We start from the raw sequence: 27,133 nt of genomic DNA on the forward strand, positions 1-27,133 counted from the left end.
AAATTGGATTTCAGTTAATCAGATGAGTGCCTACATTTTCTTTCCTTCCCATACGACCTCAAAGATGAGTACCACTTCTTACTGCCTTACTTCAAACTTCAAACTTCCTGCATTCTTTTGTACTGAAAACAAAAATTTTGAATCCCGTAATTATGATCGTTTTGGTTTACTGTCTTTCTGCTCTTCGTACTTTTGGGTGTCCTGGATTATGTGTGCAACCCCTCAAACTAATTCCTCGCCTTTATAAAAGCTGAAAACACAAACTGCGATGTGCACTTGTAATGAAATATTCTGCTCTTGGACATTGATACAGTTTTGCTTTGGAGGCCAGGAAGTAAATTACAGGACAAATATGCATTCAAATAGTTTATTTAATTTACTTGACGATACATAAATTTAGCTACAACCTTGTGTATAATTTATATACTTTGGCTTTAAACAATAAAATATATCTGAAATAATCAGATAAAATAGATTTTTTTTTAGAAAATAATTCTTGTTTGACAAGAAATATCAGACACTTGATCAGTGCACGTGGGATTTGTATAGGAACACATGCATATGACACAAAAGATGTAGCTTACAGCCAGCTTATGTAAAGGATATAATTACTGACAATATATCAGGCAATGCCAGTTAGGAATCTCGCAGCAAAGGAGAGAGAGAGACACCTTATTTGTAAGTGAACAAACCACTCTTGGCATCAGTTTGATTTCCAAAATGATAAAACTTGTAATCATAATTCCTTCTGTGGAAGAATTATTTTGATGTAAAGGAAATGGAGGACAAGTTGTTCCTGTTGAGGAAAGTTTAATCATAATTTGGGCTTCACACGACACCATATAACATCTTAACACACAACTGAGACATCACATGTTGATTAGATGCATCATTTATGATGCTCTTCATCGCATGGTGTCTATTTGAACCTTATATATGCTTTGGATACTGGCAAGCCAAAAGCTTGGTGGCTATGAAAGCTTTATCATCTTGGTTAAAGCTGCTGATAGATGTTTAAGTAAAAATCCAGATCTGGAGTACATTTAATTGTAATATATGGAAGCCATTATTTTGTTAGTAAAATTAGGGCACTGTAAAACAATGGTGTAACATCACGTTTATGAACACTTCCATTGGGAACCTAGTTTGATTACAGAACTTATTTTCATATCCCACATCTATTTTCTGTTGATCTGCTATCGTGATATAAGGTTATGACACTGTTTAATTTGTAAGCGAGGTGAATTTTGACCATCCAGCCTTTAATTTTTCTTGCTGTAAATATGCTTAACAACCATAGACCTAACAAACATCCTTGTGCATTTTTAACAAAGTAAACTTAAATAAGGGGTTGTGCTCAATTCAACATCGATTATGTGACCACTTATTTCTGGTGTCTTGTAACAATGAAAATCAATGCAGTTTGTTTTCAAGAGACATTTGCTGTAATATGCTGGAATAGAAGACTTTTTTGTGTGTTTTTTTTTCTTTTTCAATACTTGGCAGATGATTTGGTCAACATTATCTTCAGAGGTATATTTTACTTTCATTCTTGCCGTTGAATTGAGAGAAAGTGATACTGGGTTGTGTATTCAGGAAATAGGGGCTCTGGGTGGGTGGGAAGGGCCTTTCCATAAATTGTCCTGATGAATTCTTTGTTCCGTTACCTGAACTTTGCCATCAGTGCTGTGGTCACAACACGAGTTGACTTGCCGTGCAAATGTTGGAGAATTAGCCATTGCAGGTGACGCCTTGCACGCTATTTTGGTTCATGAGAAACATTCAGCAGATTCCAGAGAGGCTAGTCAGTTTGGGAAATGTTGGTGGCCTTTGTTTAATTTAGTGACAATGCCTGTGCTGAACAGCAACGCCTGTGCTAGTCTGAGCCGCTGGGCACACAGCTGCATCATCGACACCCCCCAGGTTAGTCTGTGACATTCCAGAAGATGAATAAAGAAATGGGAGGGGCTGGAAATTGGTTTAAGGGGAAAAGGAACTGTCAAAAACCAAGAATGTTAGACATTGTACACGGCTTAACTCACCCACCAAGGTTTCACATTTCTACTGCCCCAATGGTATAAAACTTAAAGTAGCTGTCCGAGGAAGAGGATGAAGATGGCCGGGAGTGTCTCTATTCACATCAAGGGAGTTTTAAGTACACATTCAGAAGCCAGTGCTTGTATTGTTGTCACTTTGCGATGGCAACACTTCCTCATACCAGTAATGCCTCTCGCTATGCTTCATTCACACTTAACATTGTTCATACGAGCAACTCCTCAGTTAACAGGTGTGTCACTCTGACTTCATTCTAATGTTCTGCGGCTGATATATATAATACTGACAGAAGGGTGTCCTGTAGGTAACAGCTGCCTAAGGTCACCCTCATAATAGGCTTTTCTCAACCCTTAGTGACAATAGTGTTCAGCACTGAGTGAGGGGAAGGATATAAGGAGCAGCCTGCAGCCCTCTCCTCTCAGATCGCAGTCACCCACGGTGCCGAAGCAGAGGTTGACAATTTTTTTTGTTGCCTTGTTCTGAAATAATTCAGATCTCTACCCACAAACTGGCCTTGGTAAAAATAAAACCAGACACAATGGCAAAGATGCTCTCAGAAAGATTTCCATAATAAAAAAAAGACCAGAATTGCAAGCTATGCCCTTGACGAAGGTGGGCTCCTTACAGTTGAGCCATTCTTGGCATTCTTCTCATGATTCACCGCTTCCCCGGCAGTAGATGGACCTCGTAACTTGGCGGTGGGAAACTTTGTTCTGCTGGCAGCAACCACCTTGTGGTTCGAAGGCGAGTGCAGCTGGTTTGGGAGCCGTCTGAGCCTGTTCCAGCCTTTAATGTAGAGGGGAAAGAAAGCATTCAGTACAGGGAAGTGATGTGGATGTGTGAGAGGGAAACAAATAGCAAGTCACATTGCTGGTGAAACAAGGCAAGGTCATTGACCGCATCAATACTAACGTGGAACCCTGGGCTAGCCTGTAATAGGGACCGCAATCTGTGACATAAGCACTTTCAACAATCAAAGATTTGCGAGTCAGAGAGATACAGGACAGAAACAGCCCACCAACCACACGGCCCATTAACCACCCATTTCATTATCAAGCAAGCCCAATTTACAGTGACCAATTAACCCACCAACCCTCGCGTCTCTGGGATGTGGAGGGAAACGAGCACCCAGAGAAAATCTCACACAGCCGCAGGGATAACGTGCAAACTCCACACACAGACAGCACCAGAGGTTAGGAACGAATTGGGGGACTGGCACTTTGAGGCAGCAACTCTACCGCCTGCACCATGTGCCTCCCTGATGTTTAACCAGCCTCTGGTCATGAATTCCAACCAGTCTGTTTCCTATTTCAGTCACATTACGCTCCAACCGATTGTGGTCTATTTCCGTCTGATCAGTTGAGAGAAAGTTCTGTGCTAATACTGCATCATGCACTGAGTCTAAGTAGCCTCGCCTATACTTAACACTAAGGATGTGGAGGGCATCAGAAATCTACACTGGGAGCCACCCCACTCTATTGTCCCTGTACCCAAAAAGACAAGGATCACTGGTCTTAATGACTACAGGCCTGTCCCGCTTACCTCTGTAGTCATGAAGGCCTTTGAAAGACTTGTACAGGCCCAGCTGAAAAACATCACAAACCCCCTGCTGGACCCCCTGCAATTTGCATACAGCGCCAATAGATCGGTGGACAACGCAGTCAATCTAGGCCTGCACTTCATCCTCCAACACCTAGACCACAAGGGAACCTATGCCAGGATTCTGTTTGTGGACTTTAGCTCTGCTTTTAACACCATTGTGCCAGAGCTATTACACTACAAACTCGTCTCCATAACCAGCTTGAATCAAGATTTCTCTTTTAGTCTTTTCCAAATTGTGTTAGGGCCAACTTTCCTCAAAACATTGTTGATAAATCAAACAAAATAAGGAAAGCTACCGCTGAAAAAAATCCTCAAAAGTGCTGGAGTAACTCAGCGGGTCGGGCAGCATCTTTGGGGAACATGGAGAGGGGACGTTTCGGTTCTTCAGATATAGCCTTGTGCTATTTGCCTCCTCCAGGTAGCCAGCCTGAGAGGATGAACTCACTGAATGGGAAGTAACAGAAAACAATGCTGCAGCTTGTCATCTGTGGTACAGCCCTCGGTATTTACACTTGGGACAGAGATTGGAAGTTATGTCACTCATGAACCACTTTACAGAGACTGAGAGGGAATGACATACAAAGTAGATCACGCAAGAAGTGAGTCGACATGAAAAAAAATCCCCTCTGTGCGACTCACAAATGGGAAAAAAACCCTGATTATCTTCACATCAAAATGAAATGGAAAGCTCGAACAACAATGCACTTTCTCTCATATCTGACATTTTCACGGAGAAAAGCCACACTGACACGGAACCACAGAAGCAAAACAACATCACAGTAAAAATTGCTCAGATCTGGAAGGGCAATTTCCTACACATCCTACTGCTACATTCTGTCTGTCCAAACCCAGCGATAAATCGCAGCCGTTACTGCCCTGGAGTCTCGCTTCCTGCGATACAGACCCCCTGACCTCGTTCAAAGAAAGTTATTAAATAAAAGGAAATCAACACAAATCACATCACAGGCACTGTCCCGTTGTTTTAAACAACTAAACGTTTTGTTAAAATGTGTTTTTAGTTTCTTCGCTCACCTTATCAGACTTTCACAGAAACCAGCTTCATTTCTTCAACCCTGCGGGGAAAGAAAATTCAAGAGCTCAGTCAGAGATGCCAAAGTGGACTGATGTGCTCCCCCCCCCCCCCCCCGTGCCCACTACATTCAGAGGCTCATTGCTACCTTCCCAGGCATTGTCCTGCCAGCCTGGTGCCACCCCCAGCCCACAGCATCCAAGGTTATGCTGCCATCTTCCCAATCATGGTACTACCAGGCTCGAGCCACCACCTGTCCCCACTGACCCCAGGTAATGCATCTCTCACATCACCCCCTTGGTCCAGTGGGCACAGATGCCCCACCACTCTCAAAAGCCTTGCCAGCTTCCCTCCCTCCCCTACCATACACCGTTGAGACCAATTCCTTCCTCAGCAAGGCACACGCTGTCCTGCATGTTCACCTGTGCTGTGTAAGAATATCAATAGCTTGGGGGACAGATCCTGTTTGAGGTAAATATATATATATGATCTCCAGCAATTAATTAGTTAGTGAACTGCACTATTGGGGGTGGTCATTATTTAGTAACATTGTGATGAAATGAGAATTTAAAAAACATTGCAGTTGATAGAAACCCAAATCAAAATCAGAAAGTGCTGGAAACACTCAGCAGGTCAGGCAACATCTGTGGAGAGAGAAACAGAGCCAACATGTCAGGTCTGAGACCCTCACTCAGCACAGCGGAGGAGAGAAGTTCTGACTGTGTAGGAAGGGACTGCAGATGCTGGTTTAAACCGAAGGTAGACACAAAAAGCTGGGGTCACAAATTCAGCAGGACAGGCAGCATCCATTTGGAGAGAAGGAAAGGGTGAGGTTTCGGGTCGAGACCCTTCTTCAGACTGAAAGTCATGGGAAAGCACATTCCCGTGACTCAGTCTGGAGACGTTCTTACTGTTAGCTTTGTGTTTCTTTCCCCAGATGCAGCAGTCAATGGTTAGTCAGCTGGGCCAGGAAACTGCAGGCCTGGACTGCCGAAAATGCAGGCAACAGCTCCAATTCCACTGGAGCCGAGGTATTTAACTCACGTTAATTAAATAAATCCGAGAGTTAAAAGGATCAGGATTTTCCCCAAAAACTAACCACGTCCTCTAGGGAAGGAAATCTACAATCCTTACTCCCGACCCAGTACAATGTAGTGCGTTTGAGGACCGAAGGGTTAGTTCCAGCAACACGCACACCCCTGCACTCTCCGCCTGCTAATCCTCCTGCATTACAATACCAGCTGTTCACCATTTGCTGGAAAGCTCTTGGGATGTGAAAGTTGCTGGTCTTTCTGAGTATTTTGGAAGTTGCTGAGGTTGTGTAAGGTGCAGTGGAAAGGCAGGAATTTCTTCCCACACGGTGGGGAACAACATTCCATTGCCGGGTGCCTCCATTTATTTTTCTAGAACTTGGAGCCTTATCCCCCCAAGACCACTCTCCCTGAAAATAATTAACTGCGATACCCACGGAAAACAATTCCATTTCAATGTAGTATAAGAAAATAACTGCAGATGCTGGTACAAATCGATTTATTCACAAAATGCTGGAGTAACTCAGCAGGTCTGAAGAAGGGTCTCGACCCAAAACGTCACCCATTCCTTCTCTCCCGAGATGCTGCCTGACCTGCTGAGTTACTCCAGCATTTTGTGAATAAATCCATTTCAATGTACACAGTTAGTGCACCACCTTGTTTATGTTGCTGTTTAACTTATTCTGTAATTAAATGTCTATTACTCTGTGATTGCATAATGGTTCATCGAATTTAAATTAAATATTTATCAGATAGTTACAGTTAATCTGGAGCACATTGGTTGGATCATACCAGGCATCCTGGTGTAGCTGTTGGCTTCACCCTATGGGTACTATATCCTTCAGTAATACAGCATGGAAACAAGTATTTCGCCTCATCAAGTCCATGCCAACCGCCCATGGCATATTGATACCAATCCTACACTCATCCCGTTTTACTCTCCCCACATTCCCATCAACTCCCCCACATTCTACCACTCACCGACACATGGTGACAATGGCCAAATAATCTAACAAACTATATTTTTGTGATGTGGGAAGAAATTAGAGCACCAGCTGGAAATCCACACAAATGCACAAACTCCATGCAGACAACTCCAGAGATCAGAATCCGCGGGTCTGGCTCTCTGGAGCTGTGAGGTAGAGACTCTTCCAGATGCACCACTCTGCTATATATAAGTCAGCCACATGCTTTTTAAAGAGCTCGCTTTCTCAATAATGGAAAGGATGCAGCCATTGTAATGAATGGACTGAAATGGTGGATCCAGCAGGTCTTGAACAAGGAACTTAAATATAAATGCAAAAGCTTTAGGGCAGGGTTCGGGAGAATTATTGGTTCAAACATTCAGTTGTGAAGCCCTCAGGAAGAAGATGTTTAAAACAGAAATAGAATAACAAGGAAACAGAACTGCAGCTGCTGCCCATGTGGAGGAGATGTACCAGCATGGACTGGTAGGGCCGAATGTCCTGCTTCCTTGTTGCATTGCATGTGACATGGACCAAGGTTCAACACTTTTAGTCCTCTTCTGTCTGGGTATGTTACGGCCATTGGGACTTAATGTTGAATGTAACAATTTCAAGTAACCCTCTTCTTTCCCCACTCTCTCCACAGGTGTAACTGTACCGTTCTGCTTTAATTTGGGGGGTTTTCTGGTTCTTTTACCGACTGCATGGTTTGAAAGTATTTGTTCCTGAGAACTCAGTCCGTACCCTACCACAGATAATCTCCCTGTTCTCTCCAGCCTTCCGCTGCCTATGAAAGCAAGCATGCCATATGCCTTCTTTACTACTCTAGCCACTTCTGTAGCCACTTTCAAGGGAGTTGTTAACTTGGACACCAAGATCCCTCTACATCAATGCTGTTGAGGGTTTACTATTAATTGTATATCCCCCCACCCCCCCCCCCTATATTTGACCCCCTAAAGTGCAACACCTCACACTTGCTCAGATTAAACTCCATCTACCATTCTCCTCCTATTTCTATCACTGACCAATATCGGTCAGTCATAGAAATAGGAGGAGAAATGGTAGATGGAGTTTAATCTGAGCAAGTGTGAAGTGTTGCACTTTAGCTGCCTTCCTCACGGTCTAGATTCCCAGCGATCTTGGTGTCATCTGCAAACCTACTAACCAACCCGTCTACGTTTACGCTCAAGTCATTTATATTTAATATACCACAAACAGCAGAGGTCCATGCAGAACTCCACTGGTAATTTTCAGTCGACTTTTAGATTTTAAGCAAATCAAGGAGTATGGGATGAGTGCAGAAAAGTGCGAGGCAAAAGATCGGCCCCTGATGTTATTGAACGACAGAGGTGGCTTGAGGGGCCTATATGTGCTTCTGTTATATCCTTGAGGCTTGGCAGTGCACAATCAGAAGTTGTAAGTGGACGTGTTTGGCAATGATCTGTAGTGCAGGGTCGCAGGAAAGCACTAACAACTCCAGCTGAACGGCTTCCAGATCGAAATTCCAACACTCCGTAGACAGATCCCCCCTTCCTGAGAACCTGCTAACTCCCACAGTCCTGGGCAGACGTAAACAGGCACTTCCTAAACAGCCATTGTTCTCCCCTTATCTGGCAGTGGCTTTACAATATCACATTTGAATTATTGTGTTAGCACTTCCTGTCAGTTCAAAATGCAAATGATGTTTTTAGGAAACATCAACATTCCAGAGATTTCTTAGGGTTACATCTGTAGCAAAAAATAAATTGTTGACCAGTCCCTTAGAACAATAAAAATGCCTTTGGCCTCAGTGGGGAAGTCCACTTAGCTTGTTTTGCAAACTTGGATCTTTTCATCAACTTGCCAAGAATAATATTCGGCATTAGTCAGGTGAAAACAACACTTTGAGATAGTCATCACCTTGGTTCTCGACCTGCCCGTGACTGTCCCAATCTATCCCCTTGACAATTCTGTGAGGAATGCTTGATGGCTTATTTCATCCTGTTTTGGGGAAAAAAATATTTCCCTGACCATTGGAATGGTGCTGGAATTAAAGTCAATCCTGGATATGGCTGGATAAGCAACAGAGGGACTTGCATTCAACAAATTATTGGGTGACATAGTGATGCAACAGGTAGAGCATCTGCCTCGCAGCACCAGAGACTGGGTTCAGTCCTGACCTCGGGTGCTGTCAGTATGTGGTTTGCACAGTCTTCCTGTGACAGCGTAGGGTTCTTCCGTGTACTCCGGATTGTTCCCACATCCCCAAAGATGTGCGAGCTTGCAGGTTAATCGGCCTCAGTAAGTTGCCCCTAGTGTGTAGGGAGCGGCTGAGAGAGTGGGATAAGATAGAACTGTTGTGAACGGGTGATCGATGGGCGGCATGCACTCAGTGGGCCGAAGGGCCTGTTTCCATGCTGTATCCCTAAACTCTAAACTCAACAAATTATTGCAGTTGAGCTAAACAGTGAAGGAATAAATGGTTCCCTAGATTGAAGAACACTGGTGAAGCAATTCAATTTTTAAAGAAAGGCATACTTGCAGTTATTTATTTAATGCCTTTTGCATTCTCGTCAGTCTCAAAGCAGATTATAGCCAAGTAAAAGCTTTGGAATAATGGTCGTCATTGTAATGTAGGAAATTGTACAATCTGTGCACATGGCACGCTCCCATAGACAGCTGTATGAGAATGACCATCTGTTTAATGATGTTGATTAAGGGATTAATTTCGGGCAGAGCACCAAGCTGCCCTTCACTGTGGCATCTTGGGACATTCTACGTCAATGTGAGAGGCATCCTCAACACATGCAGCACTTCCTCAGAACTGCACCCGAGCTTCGACTCTTCTACTTGGTCTCCAGGCTCTGGAGAGACCTTGATCTGAAAGTAGGTGCCTGGGAAACAGGCGAACCTCAGGCGAGGCTCTCATCGTGGACAACACGAGTGCTGCTCCTGCGCTGGTCCACAAGTGTCATAGAGTCACAGAGTGATATATTCATACAGTGTGGAAACAGGCCCTTTGGCCCAACTTGCCCACACCGACCAAGATGTCAGAATGTAGAAACAAGGAACTGCAGATGCTGATTTACACAAAAGGACATTAGATTTTTTAGATTTAGATTTAGAGATACAGCACAGAAACAGGCCCTTCGGCCCATCGGGTCCACGCCGCCCAGCGATCCCCGCACATTAACACTATCCTACATCCCACTAGGGACAATTTTTACATTTTCCCAGCCAATTAACCTACAATTAGGTGCTGGAGTAACTCAGTGGGTCAGACAGAATCCCTGGAGAACATGGATAGATGACGTTTCGGGTCGGGATCCTTCTTCATTAGAGTTAGATTTAGCTCTTAGGTCTAAAGGAATCAAGGGATATGGGGATAAAGCAGGAACGGAGTACAGATTTTGGATGATTGGCCATGATCATATTGTATGGCAGTGCTGGCTCGAAGGGCCGAATAGCCTACTCCTGCACCTATTTTCTATGTTTCTATGTTTCAGACTGGAGCTTCCCCAGACGTCGTTGATTAAATCAGCTTGGCGGCGTGCAGGAAGGCAGACGAGGGCAGGAAGGCAGACGAGGAACATTAGGTTAGCCACCATCCTACTGGATAGCAGAGCTGGCTCAAGGGCCGGAATGTCCCATTCTTGCCCCTGATTGAGACAGTCCTGCGGGTGAGAAGCAAGTCCTTCTGATGTGAATAACTTGGTTTCAATAGACAATAGGTGCAGGAGGAGGCCATTTGACCCTTCGAGCCAGCACCACCATTCAATGTGATCATGGCTGATCATTCTCAATCAGTACCCCGTTCCTGCCTTCTCCCCATACCCCCTGACTCCGCTATCCTTAAGAGCTCTATCTACCTCTCTCTTGAAAGCATTCAGAGAACTGGCCTCCACTGCCTTCTGAGGCAGAGAATTCCACAGATTTACAACTATCTGACTGAAAAGGTTTTTCCTCATCTCCGTTCTAAATGGTCTACCCCTTATTCTTAAACTGTGGCCCCTGGTTCTGGACTCCCCCAACATTGGGAACATGTTTCCTGCCTCTAACGTGTCCAACCCCTTAATAATCTTGTATGTTTCAATAAGATCCCCTCTCATCCTTCTAAATTCCAGTGTATACGAGCCTAGTCGCTCCAGTCTTTCAACATACGACAGTCCCGCCATTCCAGGAATTAACCTTGTAAACCTACGCTGCACGCCCTCAATAGCAAGAATATCCTTCCTTAATTTTGGAGACCAAAACTGCACACAGGTGCAGTCTCACTAGGGCCCTGTACAACTGTAGAATTACCTCTTTGCTCCTATACTCAACTCCTCTTGTTATGAAGGCCAATATTCCATTGGCTTTCTTCACTGCCTGCTGTACCTGCATGCTACCTTTCAGTGACTGATGCACTAGGACACCCAGATCTCGCTGTACGTCCCCTTTTCCTAACTTGACACCATTCAGATAATAATCTGCCTTCCTATTCTTACCACCAAAGTGGATAACCTCACACTTATCCACATTAAACTGCATCTGCCATGCATCTGCCCACTCACACAGCCTGTCCAAGTCACCCTGCAACCTTGTAGCATCTTCCTCACAGTTCACACTGCCACCCAGCTTTGTGTCATCTGCAAATTTGCAAATGTTTCACACTTCACTAAACCACCATTCACAACCACTGGAAACTGTCCTCGTACGGTGGCTGCAGGAAGCAGGAATAGCTGGCGAACAGGCTGTGCCAGGTTACAGGAGCTCTGATTTCAGCTCCTCAGCTGGGGATGCAGTGCAACCCCAGCTCCTGCAGGGGGCTCCTCTGGCCCACCACTGCTCCCATGGCTGTGCCTGGTGCAAATCCCGCCATGCATCTGGAAGTGGGGTCACTGACAAACTTACCCGAGCTAAGGGGGCAGTGCGCGGAAATCAGTCACACACCATCAGTCATAAGCCCAGCCTGGCAGGCTTAGTCTGCTTTTCCCAATAGCGGCACAGTGGTAGAGTTGTTGCCTTACAGTGCCAGAGACCTAGGTTCAATCCTGACTACGGGTGCTGTCTGTATGGAGTTTATACGTTCTTCCTATGACTGCGTGGGGTTTCTCCGGGTGCCCAGGATTCCTCACACATTCCAAAGACGTACATGTTTGAAGGTTAACTGGCTTTGGTGAGTTGTAAAATTATCTCTAGTGTGTGTAGGTTAGTGTACAGGGATCGCCAGCCGGCGTGGTCTCAGTTAGGCCAAGGGGCATGTTTCTACACTGTATCTCTAAAGTAAAAGTCTAAAGTCATAGGTCGGCAGTAAAACGGTCCTTTTGCAGTTGTACAGGGCCCTGGTGAGACCGCATCTGGAGTATTGTGCGCAATTTTGGTCTCCTAATTTGAGGAAGGACATCCTTGTTGTAGATGCAGTGCAGCGTAGGTTCACAAGGTTAATCCCTGGGATGGCGGGACTGTCATATGAGGAAAGATTGGAAAGACTGGGCTTGTATTCACTGAAATTTAGAAGGATGAGAGGGGATCTTATAGAAACATATGAAATTATAAAAGGACTGGACAAGCTAGATGCAGGAAAAATGTTCCCAACGTTGGGGGAGTCTAGAAACAGGGGCCACAGTCCAAGAATAAAGGGGAGGCCATTTAAAACTGAGATGAGAAAAAAAAAATCCACCCAGATAGTTGTGAATTTGTGGATTTTACTGCCAATTAGAGGCCAATTCACTGGATGAATTTAAAAGAGGTAGGTAGAGCTCTAGGGGCTAGCGGAATCAAGGGATATGGGGAGAAGCCAGGCACGGGTGATTGTGGATGTGTAAGAAAATAACTGCAGATGCTGGTACAAATCGAAGGTATCACAAAATGTTAGGGTAACTCAGCGGGTCAGGCAGCATCTCAGGAGAGAAGGAATGGGTGACGTTTCGGGTCGAGACCCTTCTTCAGACTGATGTCAGGGGAGGGGACCAGATCCCGCCAGGGCTCACGGTCTCAAAACATGGGGAGTCGTTCAGGACAGAAGCAAAGTAGCCTTCTCTCCCAGAGGGTGGTGAGTTTTTATGAGGCACAAGGCACTGCAAAAGCTGGAATCTGGTGCAAAAACAAACTGCCGCAGGGATTCAGAAACATCTGCGGAGATAAGGGGGTTGTCAAGGTTTCTGGTCGAGATTGAGATTGCAGAAGGGACCTGGCCAATGTGTGGAAATGACTCAGAAGAGTGAGGCAGGAGGCTGGTAGATGATAGGTGGAACAAGGTGAGGTGGGGAGGGGTGGGCAGCGGGCTAAGGTGGGGCAGGGGAGGGGGCGGGTAGAGACAGAGGCTGGTGGGTGTTAGGTAGAATCAAATGAAGCAGCAAGAGAGAACTACGGGGAAGGACAATGGGGAGGTAGTTAATTGAAATTAGAACATTGAATTTTTCCTTTGGGCAACTGAACCATCCAACCAACAACTAGAGAGCAGTCGTGAGCTACTCTCTAACTCATTGGAGACCATTTTGATCAAAGTTTACTGGACTTCATCGTGCACCAGACGTTATTCTCTTTATCATGTATTTATACACAGTGGATGGCTCGACTGTATTCATGTATTTTCTGCTGACTGCTTAGCACTCAACAAAAGCTTTTAACTATATCTTGGTACATGTAACAATAAACTCAACTCAACTCAACCGAAATGGAAAATGAGGTGTTGCTCCTCTAGTTTATATTTAGCTCCTCTGTGACATTGGTGAGTCCAAGGACAGACAGGTCAGTGTGGGATTGTTGTTCTCCACCTCACCTGATTTTACCTATCATCTATCAACCTCTTGCCTCATTCCTCTGAATCATTTCAGTCAGAGTTGTGAATCTGTGGAATTCTCTGCCTCAGAAGGCAGTAGAGGCCAATTCTCTGAATGCATTGAAGAGAGAGCTAGATAGAGCTCTTAAGGATAGCGGAGTCAGGGGGTATGGGGAGAAGGCAGGAACGGGGTACTGATTGAGAATGATCAGCCATGATCACATTGAATGGCGGTGCTGGCTCGAAGGGCCGAATGGCCTCCTCCTGCACCTATTGTCTATTGTCTATTTCTGTACACTGGCCATTTCCCCTCTGCACTCTGATGCAGAGTCTCGACTAGTAACGCTGACAATCCCTTTGCTCAGTCGGTGTTGCTGAGTTCCTCCGGCAGTTTGCTTTTCCTCCAGATTGAAATGGTTTGCAACTGGAAGCTCAAGCTGCTCATTGTGGACAGAGCGCAGGAATTTCTCAAAATGGTCGCCCAGTCTGCACTTGGTCTCGCCGATGGTGAAGAGGGCGCAGTCAGTGTCTTGGAATTCACTAGCCTAGAGCGCTGTGGAAGATCAGTCACTCAGCACGTTCAAGGCAGACGTCGGTCTTCAGAAATGAAGGGCTTCATGGGATAGGGAGTGTGTGCAGGAAGGTGGCGCTGGGGTAAAGGATCAGCCGTGATGGGCCAAATGGCCTCATGGTTCTGCTTCTGTTCTTTTCCACCCTACGTGCAGGCACTCGAGCTCGTGTACCCATGTACGAGCTGTGACGGGTACACACACAAGGGCTGATTCCTTTGCACAAGGCCAGAGTTTTGTGTCTGCTCAACAGACTCACACCCACACAGAAGGAATTCTTGTTGATGAGTTTCAGACCTGTCCGGTAGTTCAAGCATTCAGGTGACAAACTGAGGGAAGGATTTGTAAATGTCACCCGAATCAAATGATGTGTTTGGGATTGTTATTTTTGAATGAGACGAATACACTTATTAATTAATGCCCACAGGGCTAGCTCTGAGCTGTCCAGACAAAACAAATCTGCATTATTACCATGCCAATTGAAATAATTCTGATTGGGTGTTGGTGCAGATTGGTTAATTTATTTTATTTTGCGTGCTATTCAGTCAAAGAAAATCTATACATGAATACAGTCAAGTCATCCCACAGTACACATTCTCTGATGTATAGCAAATATTTTGAGATTTACATATAGGAATGAAAGAATGGGAAGGGTTTTGAAGTATTTAGAACATGGAACACTACAGCACAGGCACAGGCCCACAATGTTTGTGCTGAATATGTTGTCAAGACCAACTCTTACCCGCCTGCACATAATCCATATCCCTCCATACCCAGCATATCACGTGCCTATCCAAATGTCTCTTAAATGCCGTTTGCATAGCTGTGTTCACCACCACACCCAGCTGTGCATTCCAGTCACTTACCATCTTCTGTGTAAACAAACACCCTGCACATCTCATTTGAATGTTGTCCCTCTCATCTTAAAGTATTTGGTATTTTCATCCTGGAGAAAAGGTTCTGACTGTCTACTCTATCTAAACCATGAACTATATCTCATGGTTTAGTATACTTCTATCAGGTCTCCTCTCAACCTTCAGCATTCCAGAGAAAACAATCCAAGTCTGCCCAACCTCACCCTGTAGCTAATAGCCTATAATCCAGGCATCATTCTGTTAAGCCTTCTCTGCACCCATTCCAAATCCTCCACATTCTTCCTGTAATGGGGTGAACAGAACTGCACACAATGCTCCAAACCTAACCAACGTCCTATAAAGTTGCATGACGACTCTTTTACACAACTCTCCGATCAATGAAGACAAACATTCTATATGTCTTCTGCCAGATGTCATATGTACCACTCTATCTACTTGTCACTGTTTATATTTAGCAGAACCTTTGACTTGAAATGATTTTGCATTTTCTCAAAGCTCAATGACAGTGCCTCTGATGTAGTTATTCACAAAATGCTGGAGTAACTCAGCAGGTCAGGCAGCATCTCGGGAGAGAAGGAATGGGTGACGTTTCGGGTCGAGACCCTTCTTCAGACTGATTTTTCTTATACATATGTGCCTCTGATGTAGGATCGTTGTGACTGAAAGACTCATTGACTACATTCATCTTTCTCATCTAACTTATGTTTTTGTGTGTTTCCTGAGCCTATGTGCCTGTGATGCTGCTGGGTGGAAGATTTTCATTGTAATTATTCCTCAGGGTACTTGTGCATAAGACAATAAACCTGACTTGTCTATGCACATCTTACTGCTCTAGTTTACCGATCCTGAATTTACATTGTGAGATCCAGAGCCTCAGGACATTGTAAAATCTTTACAGCTACTGAAGCTCTTACTCTCTGAAATCATTCACATATGGTCTCCCAAAGCAGATTTTCCGGAATAAATCTACCTGATTTGCATTTGAAGGAATCAATAATAACTAATCTAATCATCTCCCCAGGATGTCTGTTCTGTTGTAGGCTCATTATTTATTGAAATATTGCTGATGTAGTTTGTTTAATAATCACCACCATTCAAATGCTCGACATGTCCTCTTGTTCCATTGCACTGAGCAGGGCAAAGTCATTAGAAATTATGCAATCCATTATCCCCCCACCCCCCTCACTGATTTCTAGTGAAAACTTGCTTAACATATTCACTCTTAATAATCCAATTCCACATGCCCACAAATACTCTGGCCCATCTATCATACCCGTGCACTTTCCAAAGGTTGTACCAACCATTTGTACAGAGGCATGGCCCCAATGGCCATGGAACTGCAGATGCTGGTTTATACCAAAGATAGACACAGAGTGCTGGAGAAACTCAGCGGGTCAGGGAGCATCAGAGAAAAAGCATGGGTGACCGTGACCTTTCGTCTGAAGGAGGGTCCCGACCCAAAACGTCACCCATCCTTTTTCGCCAGAGATGCTGCCTGACCCGCTGAGTTACTGCAACCCCTATAACCATGTCCATTACTCTGAATCAAATCACCAACGATTTTCCAAGCAGCAAGGTCACCTCTCTATTTCCATTCGAGATCAAGAATCGATTTTCCTTTTCCGCTTTTTGTCATGGGGTTTTATGTTGTTGCTTGTAGGAAGGAACAGCAGATGCTGGTTTACACAGAGTGCTGGAGTAACTCAACGGGTCAGTCAGCATCTCTAGAGAAAAGGAATGGGTGACGTTTCGGGTCGAGACCCTTCTTCAGGACCCATCCCTAGAAGGGTCTTGACTCGAAACCTCACCTAATCCTTTTCTCCAGAGATGCTACCTGACCTTCTGAGTTACTCCAGAATGTTATGTCTATCTTTTATGTCGTTGGGAATGGCCAGGTAAGTCAACCTCTCCCCATTTCCCGTAACGGCCACAGGTTCCACGCAGGACAGAACAGAACGCCACAGGAGATCCTTCTTCCCTGTGGCTATCAAACTTTACAGCCCCTCCCCCTTCTGTCGTGGGGTTGACTGTGACTGTGACTGGCTCCCCTCCCCCCAACCCCCAACGGCCCCAATCTTTGCACATCCCCCAAGCCTTTCCATTCGTCACTTTCATTTCATGTTTCATGTGCTTTCGTGCTTTCTACGACTGTTGCCAGATCAATTTCCCTCCTGGGATAAATAAAGTTCTATCGTCTTGTATCGTATCGTAGGTCTTTGGTACTCACTGTTGATGTGCTCGGTTACGGTCATGGACAATGTAATGGGCTGTGGCCAGGAAGAAGGTCCCTCCGAGGACGATGATAAATGGGCACAGCATCAGGGCGTAACCCAGGCTGAGAAACTCCCACAGATCCAGATCGGGCTTACTCTGCCTGATGACATCCGAGATCTGCAGAGATGAGAGACGAGATTTCAAACAAGGGGTCAAGAGGATTTTAATTGTCATGGGCACAGGGACCAGAACAATGACATTCTTACTTGCTGTGGCTCTCTGGGCACATTAACGTAACGACTCAATAAACAGTTCAACAATAAATATACAATAAACGTTAACAGAATAAATTCCCAGTTACAGTATATTAGGTAACCAGACAATAATAGTGCTGGATAGGAGAATGCATTGCAACATGATGGAGGGGTGAAAGAGCAGAGACAAAGCCTGGACGGTCTTGGGTCAGAGGGTAAATGGCAAAAGTAGCTGTAACCATGGAGATGGGGCATCGAGAGGTCTGCCTGGTCCCAACTTTGATATCTTGCTGGTTCCGTTTCTCTATTGCCCCACTATTGTTGCCCGTGCCGTCAGCTGCCTCCTCTCCTCCCTCGTTAAACCCTTCGTTGGTCGCCATCTTCCTTTGCAACGTGGAAAGAGGCCATTCGCCCCATTCCCTCACAAGCTCTCCCCTTCCCCCACAGGTTCTCCCTGCAATCTATTCTCCCCACACTATGATCGACTCCCCCCGAGATTCTACCGCACACCTACACCTTCAGCGGCTAACTTCCCTATCAAGCTGAAACGCCTTTACGAAGCCAGAGCGCCCAGAGGTAACCCAAGAGGGAACAGGGAAAAGATGGAAGCTCCACCAGGCAGCACTGGAGGGTCAGGATGGACCTGGGTCACTGGAACTGTGAGGCAACAGCAACGCTCATTGCCCCATGCATCATCTGACTCTGCACTCTTGACTCATTAACATGCAGGAAATCAATGGGAAACAAAACTATACTTACCACACCTATTAGGTAAGGGCTTCCCGCATCTCCAAACAAGTGAGAGGTAAAACTCTGCAAGGCCACAGCTGTGGAGCGACGGGTCGGGATAACAACGTACTGGGAATAAAGAGGCAGGGTTATTGCACCACATGCGGACAATGGAATGGGAAAAGCACACGGATTTCAATACACTTCCAAGTATTCGACCACTGCCAGTGAGGGCACAGTGGCAGAGCCACTGCCTCATAGCACCAGAAACTCAGGTTCGATCTGGATTACGAGAACCTAACCTTACCCCTTAGGAATTTGGTGTGGCTTTTCAGGTAGCAGCTTGACACGGCTGCCTGGCTCAATGTACAATAGACAATAGACAATAGAAGATAGGTGCAGGAGAAGGCCATTCGGCCCTTCGAGCCAGCACCGCCATTCAATGTGATCATGGCTGATCATTCTCAATCAGTACCCCGTTCCTGCCTTCTCCCCATACCCCTGACTCCGCTATCCTTAAGAGCTCTATCTAGCTCTCTCTTGAATGTATTCAGAGAATTGGCCTCCACTGCCTTCTGAGGCAGAGAATTCCACAGATTTACAACTCTCTGACTAAATAAGTGTTTCCTCATCTCTGTTCTAAATGGCCTACCCCTTATTCTTAAACTGTGGCCCCTGGTTCTGGACTCCCCCAACATTGGGAACATGTTTCCTGCCTCTAACGTGTCCAACCCCTTAATAATTTTATACGTTTCGATAAGATCCCCTCTCATCCTTCTAAATTCCAGTGTATACAAACCTAGTCGCTGCAGTCTTTCAACATATGACAGTCCCGCCATTCCGGGAATTAACCTAGTAAACCTACGCTGCACGCCCTCAATGGCAAGAATATCCTTCCTCAAATTTGGAGACCAAAACTGCACACAGTACTCCAGGTGCGGTCTCACCAGGGCCCTGTACAACTGCAGAAAGACCTCTTTGCTCCTATACTCAACTCCTCTTGTTATGAAGGCCAACAATCCATTGGCTTTCTTCACTGCCTGTAGATACATTCTAGGAAAGCAGTCAATTTAGTCAGTGTGTGCTGGAGGCAGGTACAGGCTGTGCAATTGATGTCCTTCCCTGTCGGGATGTTGAGGAATTGATTTTGCTTTTACAGCACTCTGACAGCTTTAGTGGCACGATTAATGAAACCATCAACTTGCTCTCAGACTTCATAAACCAACTTCAGATTCCCAAAGTATGGCGGCAGGATTTACACTTGCATCCATTAGTTTTAGTTTAGTTCACAGATAGAGCGTGGAAACTGGCCCTTCGGCCCACCGAGTCCGCACCGACCCATTAGCAATCACCCATACAGTATTCCTATCCCACAGATTAGGATGATTTACTTAAGCCAATTAACCGACAAACCTGCATGTCTTTGGAGTGTAGGAGGAAACCGGAGCACCCGGAGAGAACCCACACAGTCATGGGGAGAACGTACAAACTCCAGGCAGATAGCACCTTTAGTCAGGATCAAACCCGGGTCCCTGGTGCTGTAAGGTAGCAACTCTACCTGTGTGGATCACTGTGCCTCCCAACCCATCCTCTGGGATTTTTTGATGTAACCACCACCTTCAAACAGGGAAAGGAAAGCCCATCGATGATCACATTGATCAGCTTGGGCAATCGGTGGAGGGAGCAGAGGGAAACATGTCAGTGCTTCTCATTCCCACCTTTGTTTCATCGGACTGCCAGTGGGAGAAACGAATGGGTTTATCTGGGATAAACTGCAAAGCTAGCAACAGACACTTACCATTAAGATGTCTGCTGTGATTGCCCAGTTCAAAAAGAGGAGTATTTCCCCAATAAATATACATATCTGTGAAGAGAGAAGACTTGTGGTTAGACTCTTCCAAAAAAATAAATAATACGTTGCTCGAAGATGATTAAACTCTAGCATCAATAATTACCAACATCTCTGAGACATTTGGGTTCTTGGTTCTGGAATCATGAGTTTCACGTCAAGTGTGGACCAGAGTTGTTCAGCCAGGCTGGGAGAGGCGAAGGGATGAGTGGGAATATCAAGGGAGAGGATCCCTGGGAAAAGACCACTCGTTCCTGGTATCCTTACTGCCAAATCTAATCACCGCAAGAGGAAGGGTTGGAGAAGAAATGAGGTACAGGAGATAGGAAGATGGCAGTCAGATAGAGTGGATGTGGAGAGGATGTTTCCAGTAGTGAGAGATTCGAGGACCAGAGGGCAAGAGTCCCAGAATAAAAGGACGCACCTTTAGAGTGGTGATCTGAAGGATTTCTTTAGCCAGAGGGTGGTCAATCTGTGGAATTCATTGATGCAGAAAGTGGTGTCAGCCAAGTCATTGGGTAATTTTAAAGTGGAGACTGATATGTTCTTGATTAGAAAGTGTGTTAACAGTTATGGGGAGAAAACAGTAAAATGAGGATGAGAAGGTACAATAGATCAGCCATGATCGAATGGCAGAGCAGACTCGGTGTGCCGAATGACCTATTTCTGCTCCAATGCCTTATGATCTTATGAATATGGGCCCCATGGATCTGAGATGTCATCTGTACATTCCTTCGTCAGATGCTGCCTGACCTGCTGAGATCCTCCTGCACTTCCTGCACTTCGAAACGTACAAGGTTATTAAGGGGTTCGAAACGTGTAAGATTATTAAGGGGTTGGACACGTTAGAGGCAGGAAACATGTTCCCAATGTTGGGGGAGTCCAGAACAAGGGGCCACAGTTTAAGAATAAGGGGTAGGCCATTTAGAACTGAGATGAGGAACAACTTTTTCAGTCAGAGAGTTGTGAATCTGTGGAATTCTCTGCCTCAGAAGGCCAATTCTCTGAATGCATTCATGAGAGAGCTGGATAGAGCTCTTAAGGATAGCGGAGTCAGGGGGTATGGGGAGAAGGCAGGAATGGGGTACTGATTGTGAATGATCAGCCAAGATCACATTGAATGGCGGTGCTGGCTCGAAGGGCCGAATGGCCTCCTCCTGCACCTATTGTCTATTGTCTATAATTTGCTCAAGATTCCAGTATCTGCAAGTTTATTGTGTCTCTTTTTTATTCCTGTTTCAGACTTTGCCTTTATCAAGGGGTTACATTTTCCCTTTTGGCATTCTTATGTAATATTTAAAAGCACTGATGCTGTAGAAGCTTTTGGAATTTGGCTCCCTGTGCAAGTGAAGCCTTTCTGCAGAGGTTATTTATCGTCAATTATTAGAGGAGCTTTTATTCTTCAAAAACACCCTGTTCCTGTCGCAGGTAATGTGTTCTGAATGTAACACGTTCACCTCCACCTCCTGAGCAATGAATCCAGGCTGCACAGGCAAGATGGAAATCTCTGGCACGTTTCCCAATGTCCCCTGGAGTTGGCTGGACTAGATCCAGTCGCACTCAAACTGGAAAATCATCAAATATATTTAGTGCTAATCAACCGGGAAGTCTAAACGGCAGCCAAGAAAGGGAGATGTCACGTGACTGGGAGCAATCTCCCGGAAACTTCCGGCATCGTTACAAGCAAACAATCTCTACAGGTTGTGACACCGTCTCAGACCCAACAGAGGTTAGTCGGAAACACAATAACTACCCCTGCCCTTTGCCCATTTGTAGTACTCCTCAGCAGTTTCATCAAAACATCCTCGTAAATCTTAGGGAAGCGCCTTTAATCTCGAACGCATCTGAGAAATTTAATAAAGGTTCACTCCGATTTTTCTTTCAGACTCCAAAGAGAAAATGATGGGAAGGCCGTGCGGTCGTCCTGTCCTTGCGGATGGAAACGGGCAAGCTGACATTCTCCGTGACACTCCTGTCAGGGCCAGAGGTTGCGGATCGCCTTGATATAAACCCGTGCTCCGAGAGGAACGAGACAAAGGGGGAGGTGGTGGAAGATCCAAAATCAGACAAGATGGCTTGTGTTGATGCAGTCATGGTGTCACACAGCATGGGAAGCCTTTCAGCCCAAATTACCCAACCAAGCTGCCCCATCTACACCAGATCTACCCCACCTGCCCATGTGTTGCCCACATCCCTCTAATCCTTTCCTGTCCCTGTATTTATGCTTGTATTTGTGCAAGTCTTTTTACTAGAGGAGCCAACCAGTTTTAATGGTGCTGATTAAGTTATATTAATTGGCCAGTATGTCAGGAGTAATTGCAAAAAAACCAAGTGCTGGAGAGATTCAGCAGCGCTAGAAGCCACGCAGGGCAAGATGGTGGCGAAGGCAAGTACTGAGGAAGGGTCTGTGACTGCGGTGGCGACACTGGGTGAGGATGTGGCGGTAGAGCTGGAGAGCTGGAGAAACGGAGGAGGGGGAGCAGTGGAAGAGGGTCTCAGAGAACGCACGTCAAAGAGTGGAGGGAACCCTCTTCAAACCTGGCACGCCTTCTGGAGACTTCACAATGGAGCAATAAAATGAAGTCAAGAGACTGCAGATACTGGAATCAAAAGCAAAACACCATCTGATGGGGGAACCCAGAGGGCAGGGACCAAGGGGGCCAAGTATGATGTCCACAAGGCTATCGGGGATGTCAAGAGAGAATTCCAGTATAAACTGGAGACTTAATGCAGTCAAGCAGATGCCAGGCAACTCTAGCACGGCCTGAATGGCACCACACACCAAAATCAGGGGCAATCTCTGGCTACAACGCAGCTCTACCCGGTCAACTCAATGCCATTTAGGCCTGGATTGAAGGCAAACAGAGTTCCTCCAAGGCCTTTCCCCCCACCCCCCATTTCCTGGTGTCTCTGTCACATATGTTTTGTAGCAGTGGTCAGATCTGCTTTTTCACGAGGGCAAACTCTCAGCTCCGACGGAGCCCCTGGACGAGTTCTGAAATCATTCACCATTCAACTGGCCACGATCATCGCCAGCCCCTACAACCTCGCATCAGCTGCAGCCCCTACATCAGCTGCAGTCTACTGTTTCCAGCTGATTCAAAGAAACCTCCATTACTCCAGTCAATAGACAATAGACAATAGGTGCAGGAGGAGGCCATTCGGCCCTTCGAGCCAGCACAGCCATTCAATGTGATCATGGCTGATCATTCTCAATCAGTACCCCGTTCCTGCCTTCTACCCATACCCCCTGACTCCGCTATCCTTAAGAGCTCTATCTAGCTCTCTCTTGAATGCATTCAGAGAACTGGCCTCCACTGCCTTCTGAGGCAGAGAATTCCACAGATTCACAACTCTCTGACTGAAAAAGTTTTTCCTCATCTCAGTTCTAAATGGCCTACCCCTTATTCTTAAACTGTGGCCCCTTGTTCTGGACTCCCCCAACATTGGGAACATGTTTCCTGCCTCTAACGTGTCCAACCCCTTAATAATCTTATACGTTTCGATAAGATCTCCTCTCATCCTTCTAAATTCCAGTGTATACAAGCCTAGTCGCTCCAGTCTTTCAACATATGATAGTCCCGCCATTCCGGGAATTAACCTAGTAAACCTACGCTGCATGCCCTCAATAGCAAGAATATCCTTCCTCAAATTTGGAGACCAAAACTGCACACAGTACTCCAGGTGCGGTCTCACTAGGGCTCTGTACAACTGCAGAAGGACCTCTTTGTTCCTATACTCAACTCCTCTTGTTATGAAGGCCAACATTCCATTGGCTTTCTTCACTGCCTGCTGTACCTGCATGCTTCCTTTCAGTCCTCAGGATTCCTCTCTCAATCTTTCTTTCGTGTGTCAACCACAACAATCAGAAGTGGCAATTGGTGCTTCAGAGTACCGTAGTTGACGCTTTGCTGCAAATGTTGCCAGTTCTGTAGAACTACCCAGGGTAGATGACGAGGACGTAAAGCAGCTCCCACCCCCCTATCTCAATGACTTCCAGCGGGTAGCTCTCACATCGACTAGAACAAAGTGCTTTGAAAGAGCACTAATGGTCCACCTCCACGTCGGCCCAGACAATCTTGCAATTTGAGTACAGGGAAAGTAGGTCAATGGAGTGCACCATCTCCCTTGCAATACAGTCAACACTGGATCATCTTGACAATAAAAACACTCATGTCAGGATGCTATTCATTGACTAGAGCTCAGCCTTCAACACCATAATGCCAAATAAAGTCATCCCTGAACCTCTCCACCTTGGTCCTGTGGTCTCCATCTGCAACAGGCTCCTGGTCTTCCTGACCACTGACCCGGTCTTCCTGGACTTCCTGACCACCCGTTTTCGACCTTACTTTTTAATATTTTCTCCACACTCCTCGCCAGGTCTGTCTGCTCAGACCCTTGCTCTACTGCCACTGCCATAAGGTCATAAGGAATAGGAGTAGCATTAGGCCATTCGGCCCATCAAGTCTACTCCGCCATTCAATCATGGCTGATCTATCTCTCCCTCCTAACCCCATTCCCCTGCCTTCTCCCCATTACCTCTGACACCCGTACTAATCAAGAATCTATCTATCTCTGCCTTAAAAAATATCCACTGACTTGGCCTCCACAGCCTTCTGTGGCAAAGAATTCCACAGATTCATCACCCTCTGACTAAAGAAATTTTGCCTCATCTCCTTCCTAAAAGAACATCCTTTAATTCTGAGTCTATGACCTTAGTCCTAGACTCTCCCACTAGTGGAAACATCCTCTCCACGTCCACTCTATCCAAGCCTTTCACTAGTCTGTATGTTTCAATGAGGCTCACCCCACCGTAGAATTCTAAACTCCAGCGAGTACAGGCCCAGTGCCGGCAAACGCTCGTCATAGGTTAACCTACTCATTCCTGGGATCATTCTTGTAAACCTCTCCAGAGCCAGCACATCCGTCCTCAGATATGGTGCCCATAATTGTGTGGCAGGTGCAGTGCCAACTCGACCTAAATGGATGATGGAGGTCACAGACTAACTGATGAAACCACGAACAGCTCCAGGTGGCCTCTGCCCTGCTGGCGGGGCGGGGCGGGGTGGGGCGGGGTGGGGCGGGGTGGGGCGGGGCGGGGCGGGGCGGGGCGGGGTGGGGCGGGGTGGGGCGGGGTGGGGTGGATGATGGGACGAGTGTCGGTACATTTCCTTGCTGCTGTCTCTGGGGCACAGCTCGGAAGGAGCCCTCGTGATGGTGCGTCTGTGTCAGTGTGCTGCTACAAACACTCGGGCTAGGCTGGAGTCAGTGGACTGAAGGGGTGGGATGAGCCGAATGTCATTCCCCATCCCACACCTTGTTTCTGTTCGGAAATGAAGCTCCAGCTATTCCCCCCTGGATATTTCGATGAGCCCAGGTGGGACACATTAAACGAGGCAGTGGGCTGCAATTAAATGCCTTTGATTAAAAGCATCCCAGCTGGTGTCAGGTTTGACGGGAAACACGCCTGAAAGCTAGCCAGCGGACTGAACGACAGCAAGGGAACACTCCGCACAGCAGCGAGCACAGGCTCAGCCAGCTGGCTGCATCCCTGCTCAACGCGGCTCGTAGGCTGGGCAGAAGATTCAACCCTGTCAGACGTTACTCCACTGTGAGTGGTGGGCGGTCTCTCGGGACCAATGATGCCGCCCGACTCACAAGACGGCAGCAGCTGATGTGTCACCCCACTACGGTGCGAGAGAGATGCTTGCTTTGTTTTATACTGGTGGACATTGCTGCCAAAGTGGCCAGCCGCTGTCAGAACATTGAACGTGGAATGGCACAACACAGGGACAGGTCTTCCAGCCCTACATGGTCTGTGTCGATGCAATGCCCAGCTAAACTAATCTCATCTGTCTGATGGGAAAACAACCCCAGTTTGTCCAATCTCTCCTTATAGCTAACGCCCTCAAATCCAGGCAGCAATGTTGTAAAATGGAGACCCAAGGAACTGCAGATGCTGGTTCACAAACAAAGACACAAAGTGCTGGAGTAACTCAGCAAGTCAGGCAGCATCACTGGAGAACGTGGATAGGTGATGTATCCAGTCTTAAAAAGGGTCCCAAAAACTGAAATGTCACTTATTCAAGTTCTCCAGAGATGTCGCCTGACCCTCTGAGTTACTCCAGCACTTTGTGTTCTTTCATTTAACATTATGGTAAACCTCTTCTGCACCCTCTTCAAAGCCCCCCGCATCCTTCTAGTAATAGGGGTGGCCAGAAGTCCACACAATGCAGTGCGGTTAGTGCGGGGAGAAGGCAGGAGAATGGGGTTAAAGGGAAAGACAGATCAGCCACGATTGAATGGCGGAGTAGACTTGATGGGCCGAATGGCCTAATTCTGCTCCTATCACTTATGAACAAGTCCATCGTGACTGTCCTCAGAGGGGAACTTGGCCACCTCTGCTCCATCTGGTCAGCGGGTCGATCCACAAACCCTCAAAGGTTCAATTGTCATTTGTCCCAAATGTTTGTTTAATAAAGTTCAGGAAAACCATGTGGGGTTAAGAACCTTCATGGAGACTTGTGCGGACGCAGCCACCGGCTGAAGCGTAAGGTTATACTCACGTAGGCTCCCACAATGTTGAATCGGGCGAACACAAAGATCAGGCTGATGAATATGGACGAGCTGAGCATTCCAAACGCACACACCAGCGGATCAGCCCGCGAGCTTTTAGTCCGATACCATCGCGTCGCTGTCACCCCCACGATCAGGCCCAGGAACCCGGTCACGCAGGTAATTGCTCCAAATATCAAACTGGAAAATAACGGGCGGTCAGTCCACGTTAGTAACAATTCACCATAAAACCACAATGGGCACACGTGTCCACAATGGGCACACGTGTCCACAATGGGCACACGTGTCCACAATGGGCACACATGTCCACAATGGACACACGTGTCTACAATGGGCACACCTGTCCACAATGGGCATACGTGTCCACAATGGGCACACGTGTCCACAATGGACACACGTGTCTACAATCGGCACACGTGTCCACAATGGGCACACGTGTCCACAATGGGTACACGTGTCCACAATGGACACACGTGTCTACAATGGGCACACGTGTCCACTATGGGCACACGTGTCCACAATGGGCACACATGTCTACAATGGGCACACATGTTTACGATGGGCACACTTGTCTACCATGGGCATACATGTCCACAATGGGCACACGTGTCTACAATGGGCATATGTCTACAATGGGCACAC

General features: G+C 46.4%; 1 protein-coding gene across 1 annotated transcript in view; it reads right to left on the minus strand.

Moving 5' to 3' along the window:
- Positions 1 to 362: 362 nt before the first annotated feature.
- The window catches only part of LOC144606348 (sphingosine-1-phosphate transporter SPNS2-like), a 99,039-nt gene continuing 72,268 nt past the window's right edge, over positions 363 to 27,133 (minus strand). The window contains exons 8-13 of the mRNA XM_078422368.1: positions 26,482 to 26,671; positions 19,865 to 19,930; positions 18,097 to 18,195; positions 17,097 to 17,260; positions 4,690 to 4,730; positions 363 to 2,841 (exon numbers count right to left, since the gene is read on the minus strand). Of these exons, the coding sequence (XP_078278494.1) occupies positions 4,694 to 4,730; positions 17,097 to 17,260; positions 18,097 to 18,195; positions 19,865 to 19,930; positions 26,482 to 26,671 (556 nt within the window). The 3' untranslated portion in view covers positions 363 to 2,841; positions 4,690 to 4,693. The remainder of the gene's footprint in view (positions 2,842 to 4,689; positions 4,731 to 17,096; positions 17,261 to 18,096; positions 18,196 to 19,864; positions 19,931 to 26,481; positions 26,672 to 27,133) is intronic.

This window comes from Rhinoraja longicauda, chromosome 26 (assembly GCF_053455715.1).
Source record: "Rhinoraja longicauda isolate Sanriku21f chromosome 26, sRhiLon1.1, whole genome shotgun sequence".
In the NCBI taxonomy this organism is placed as follows: domain Eukaryota; kingdom Metazoa; phylum Chordata; class Chondrichthyes; order Rajiformes; family Arhynchobatidae; genus Rhinoraja; species Rhinoraja longicauda.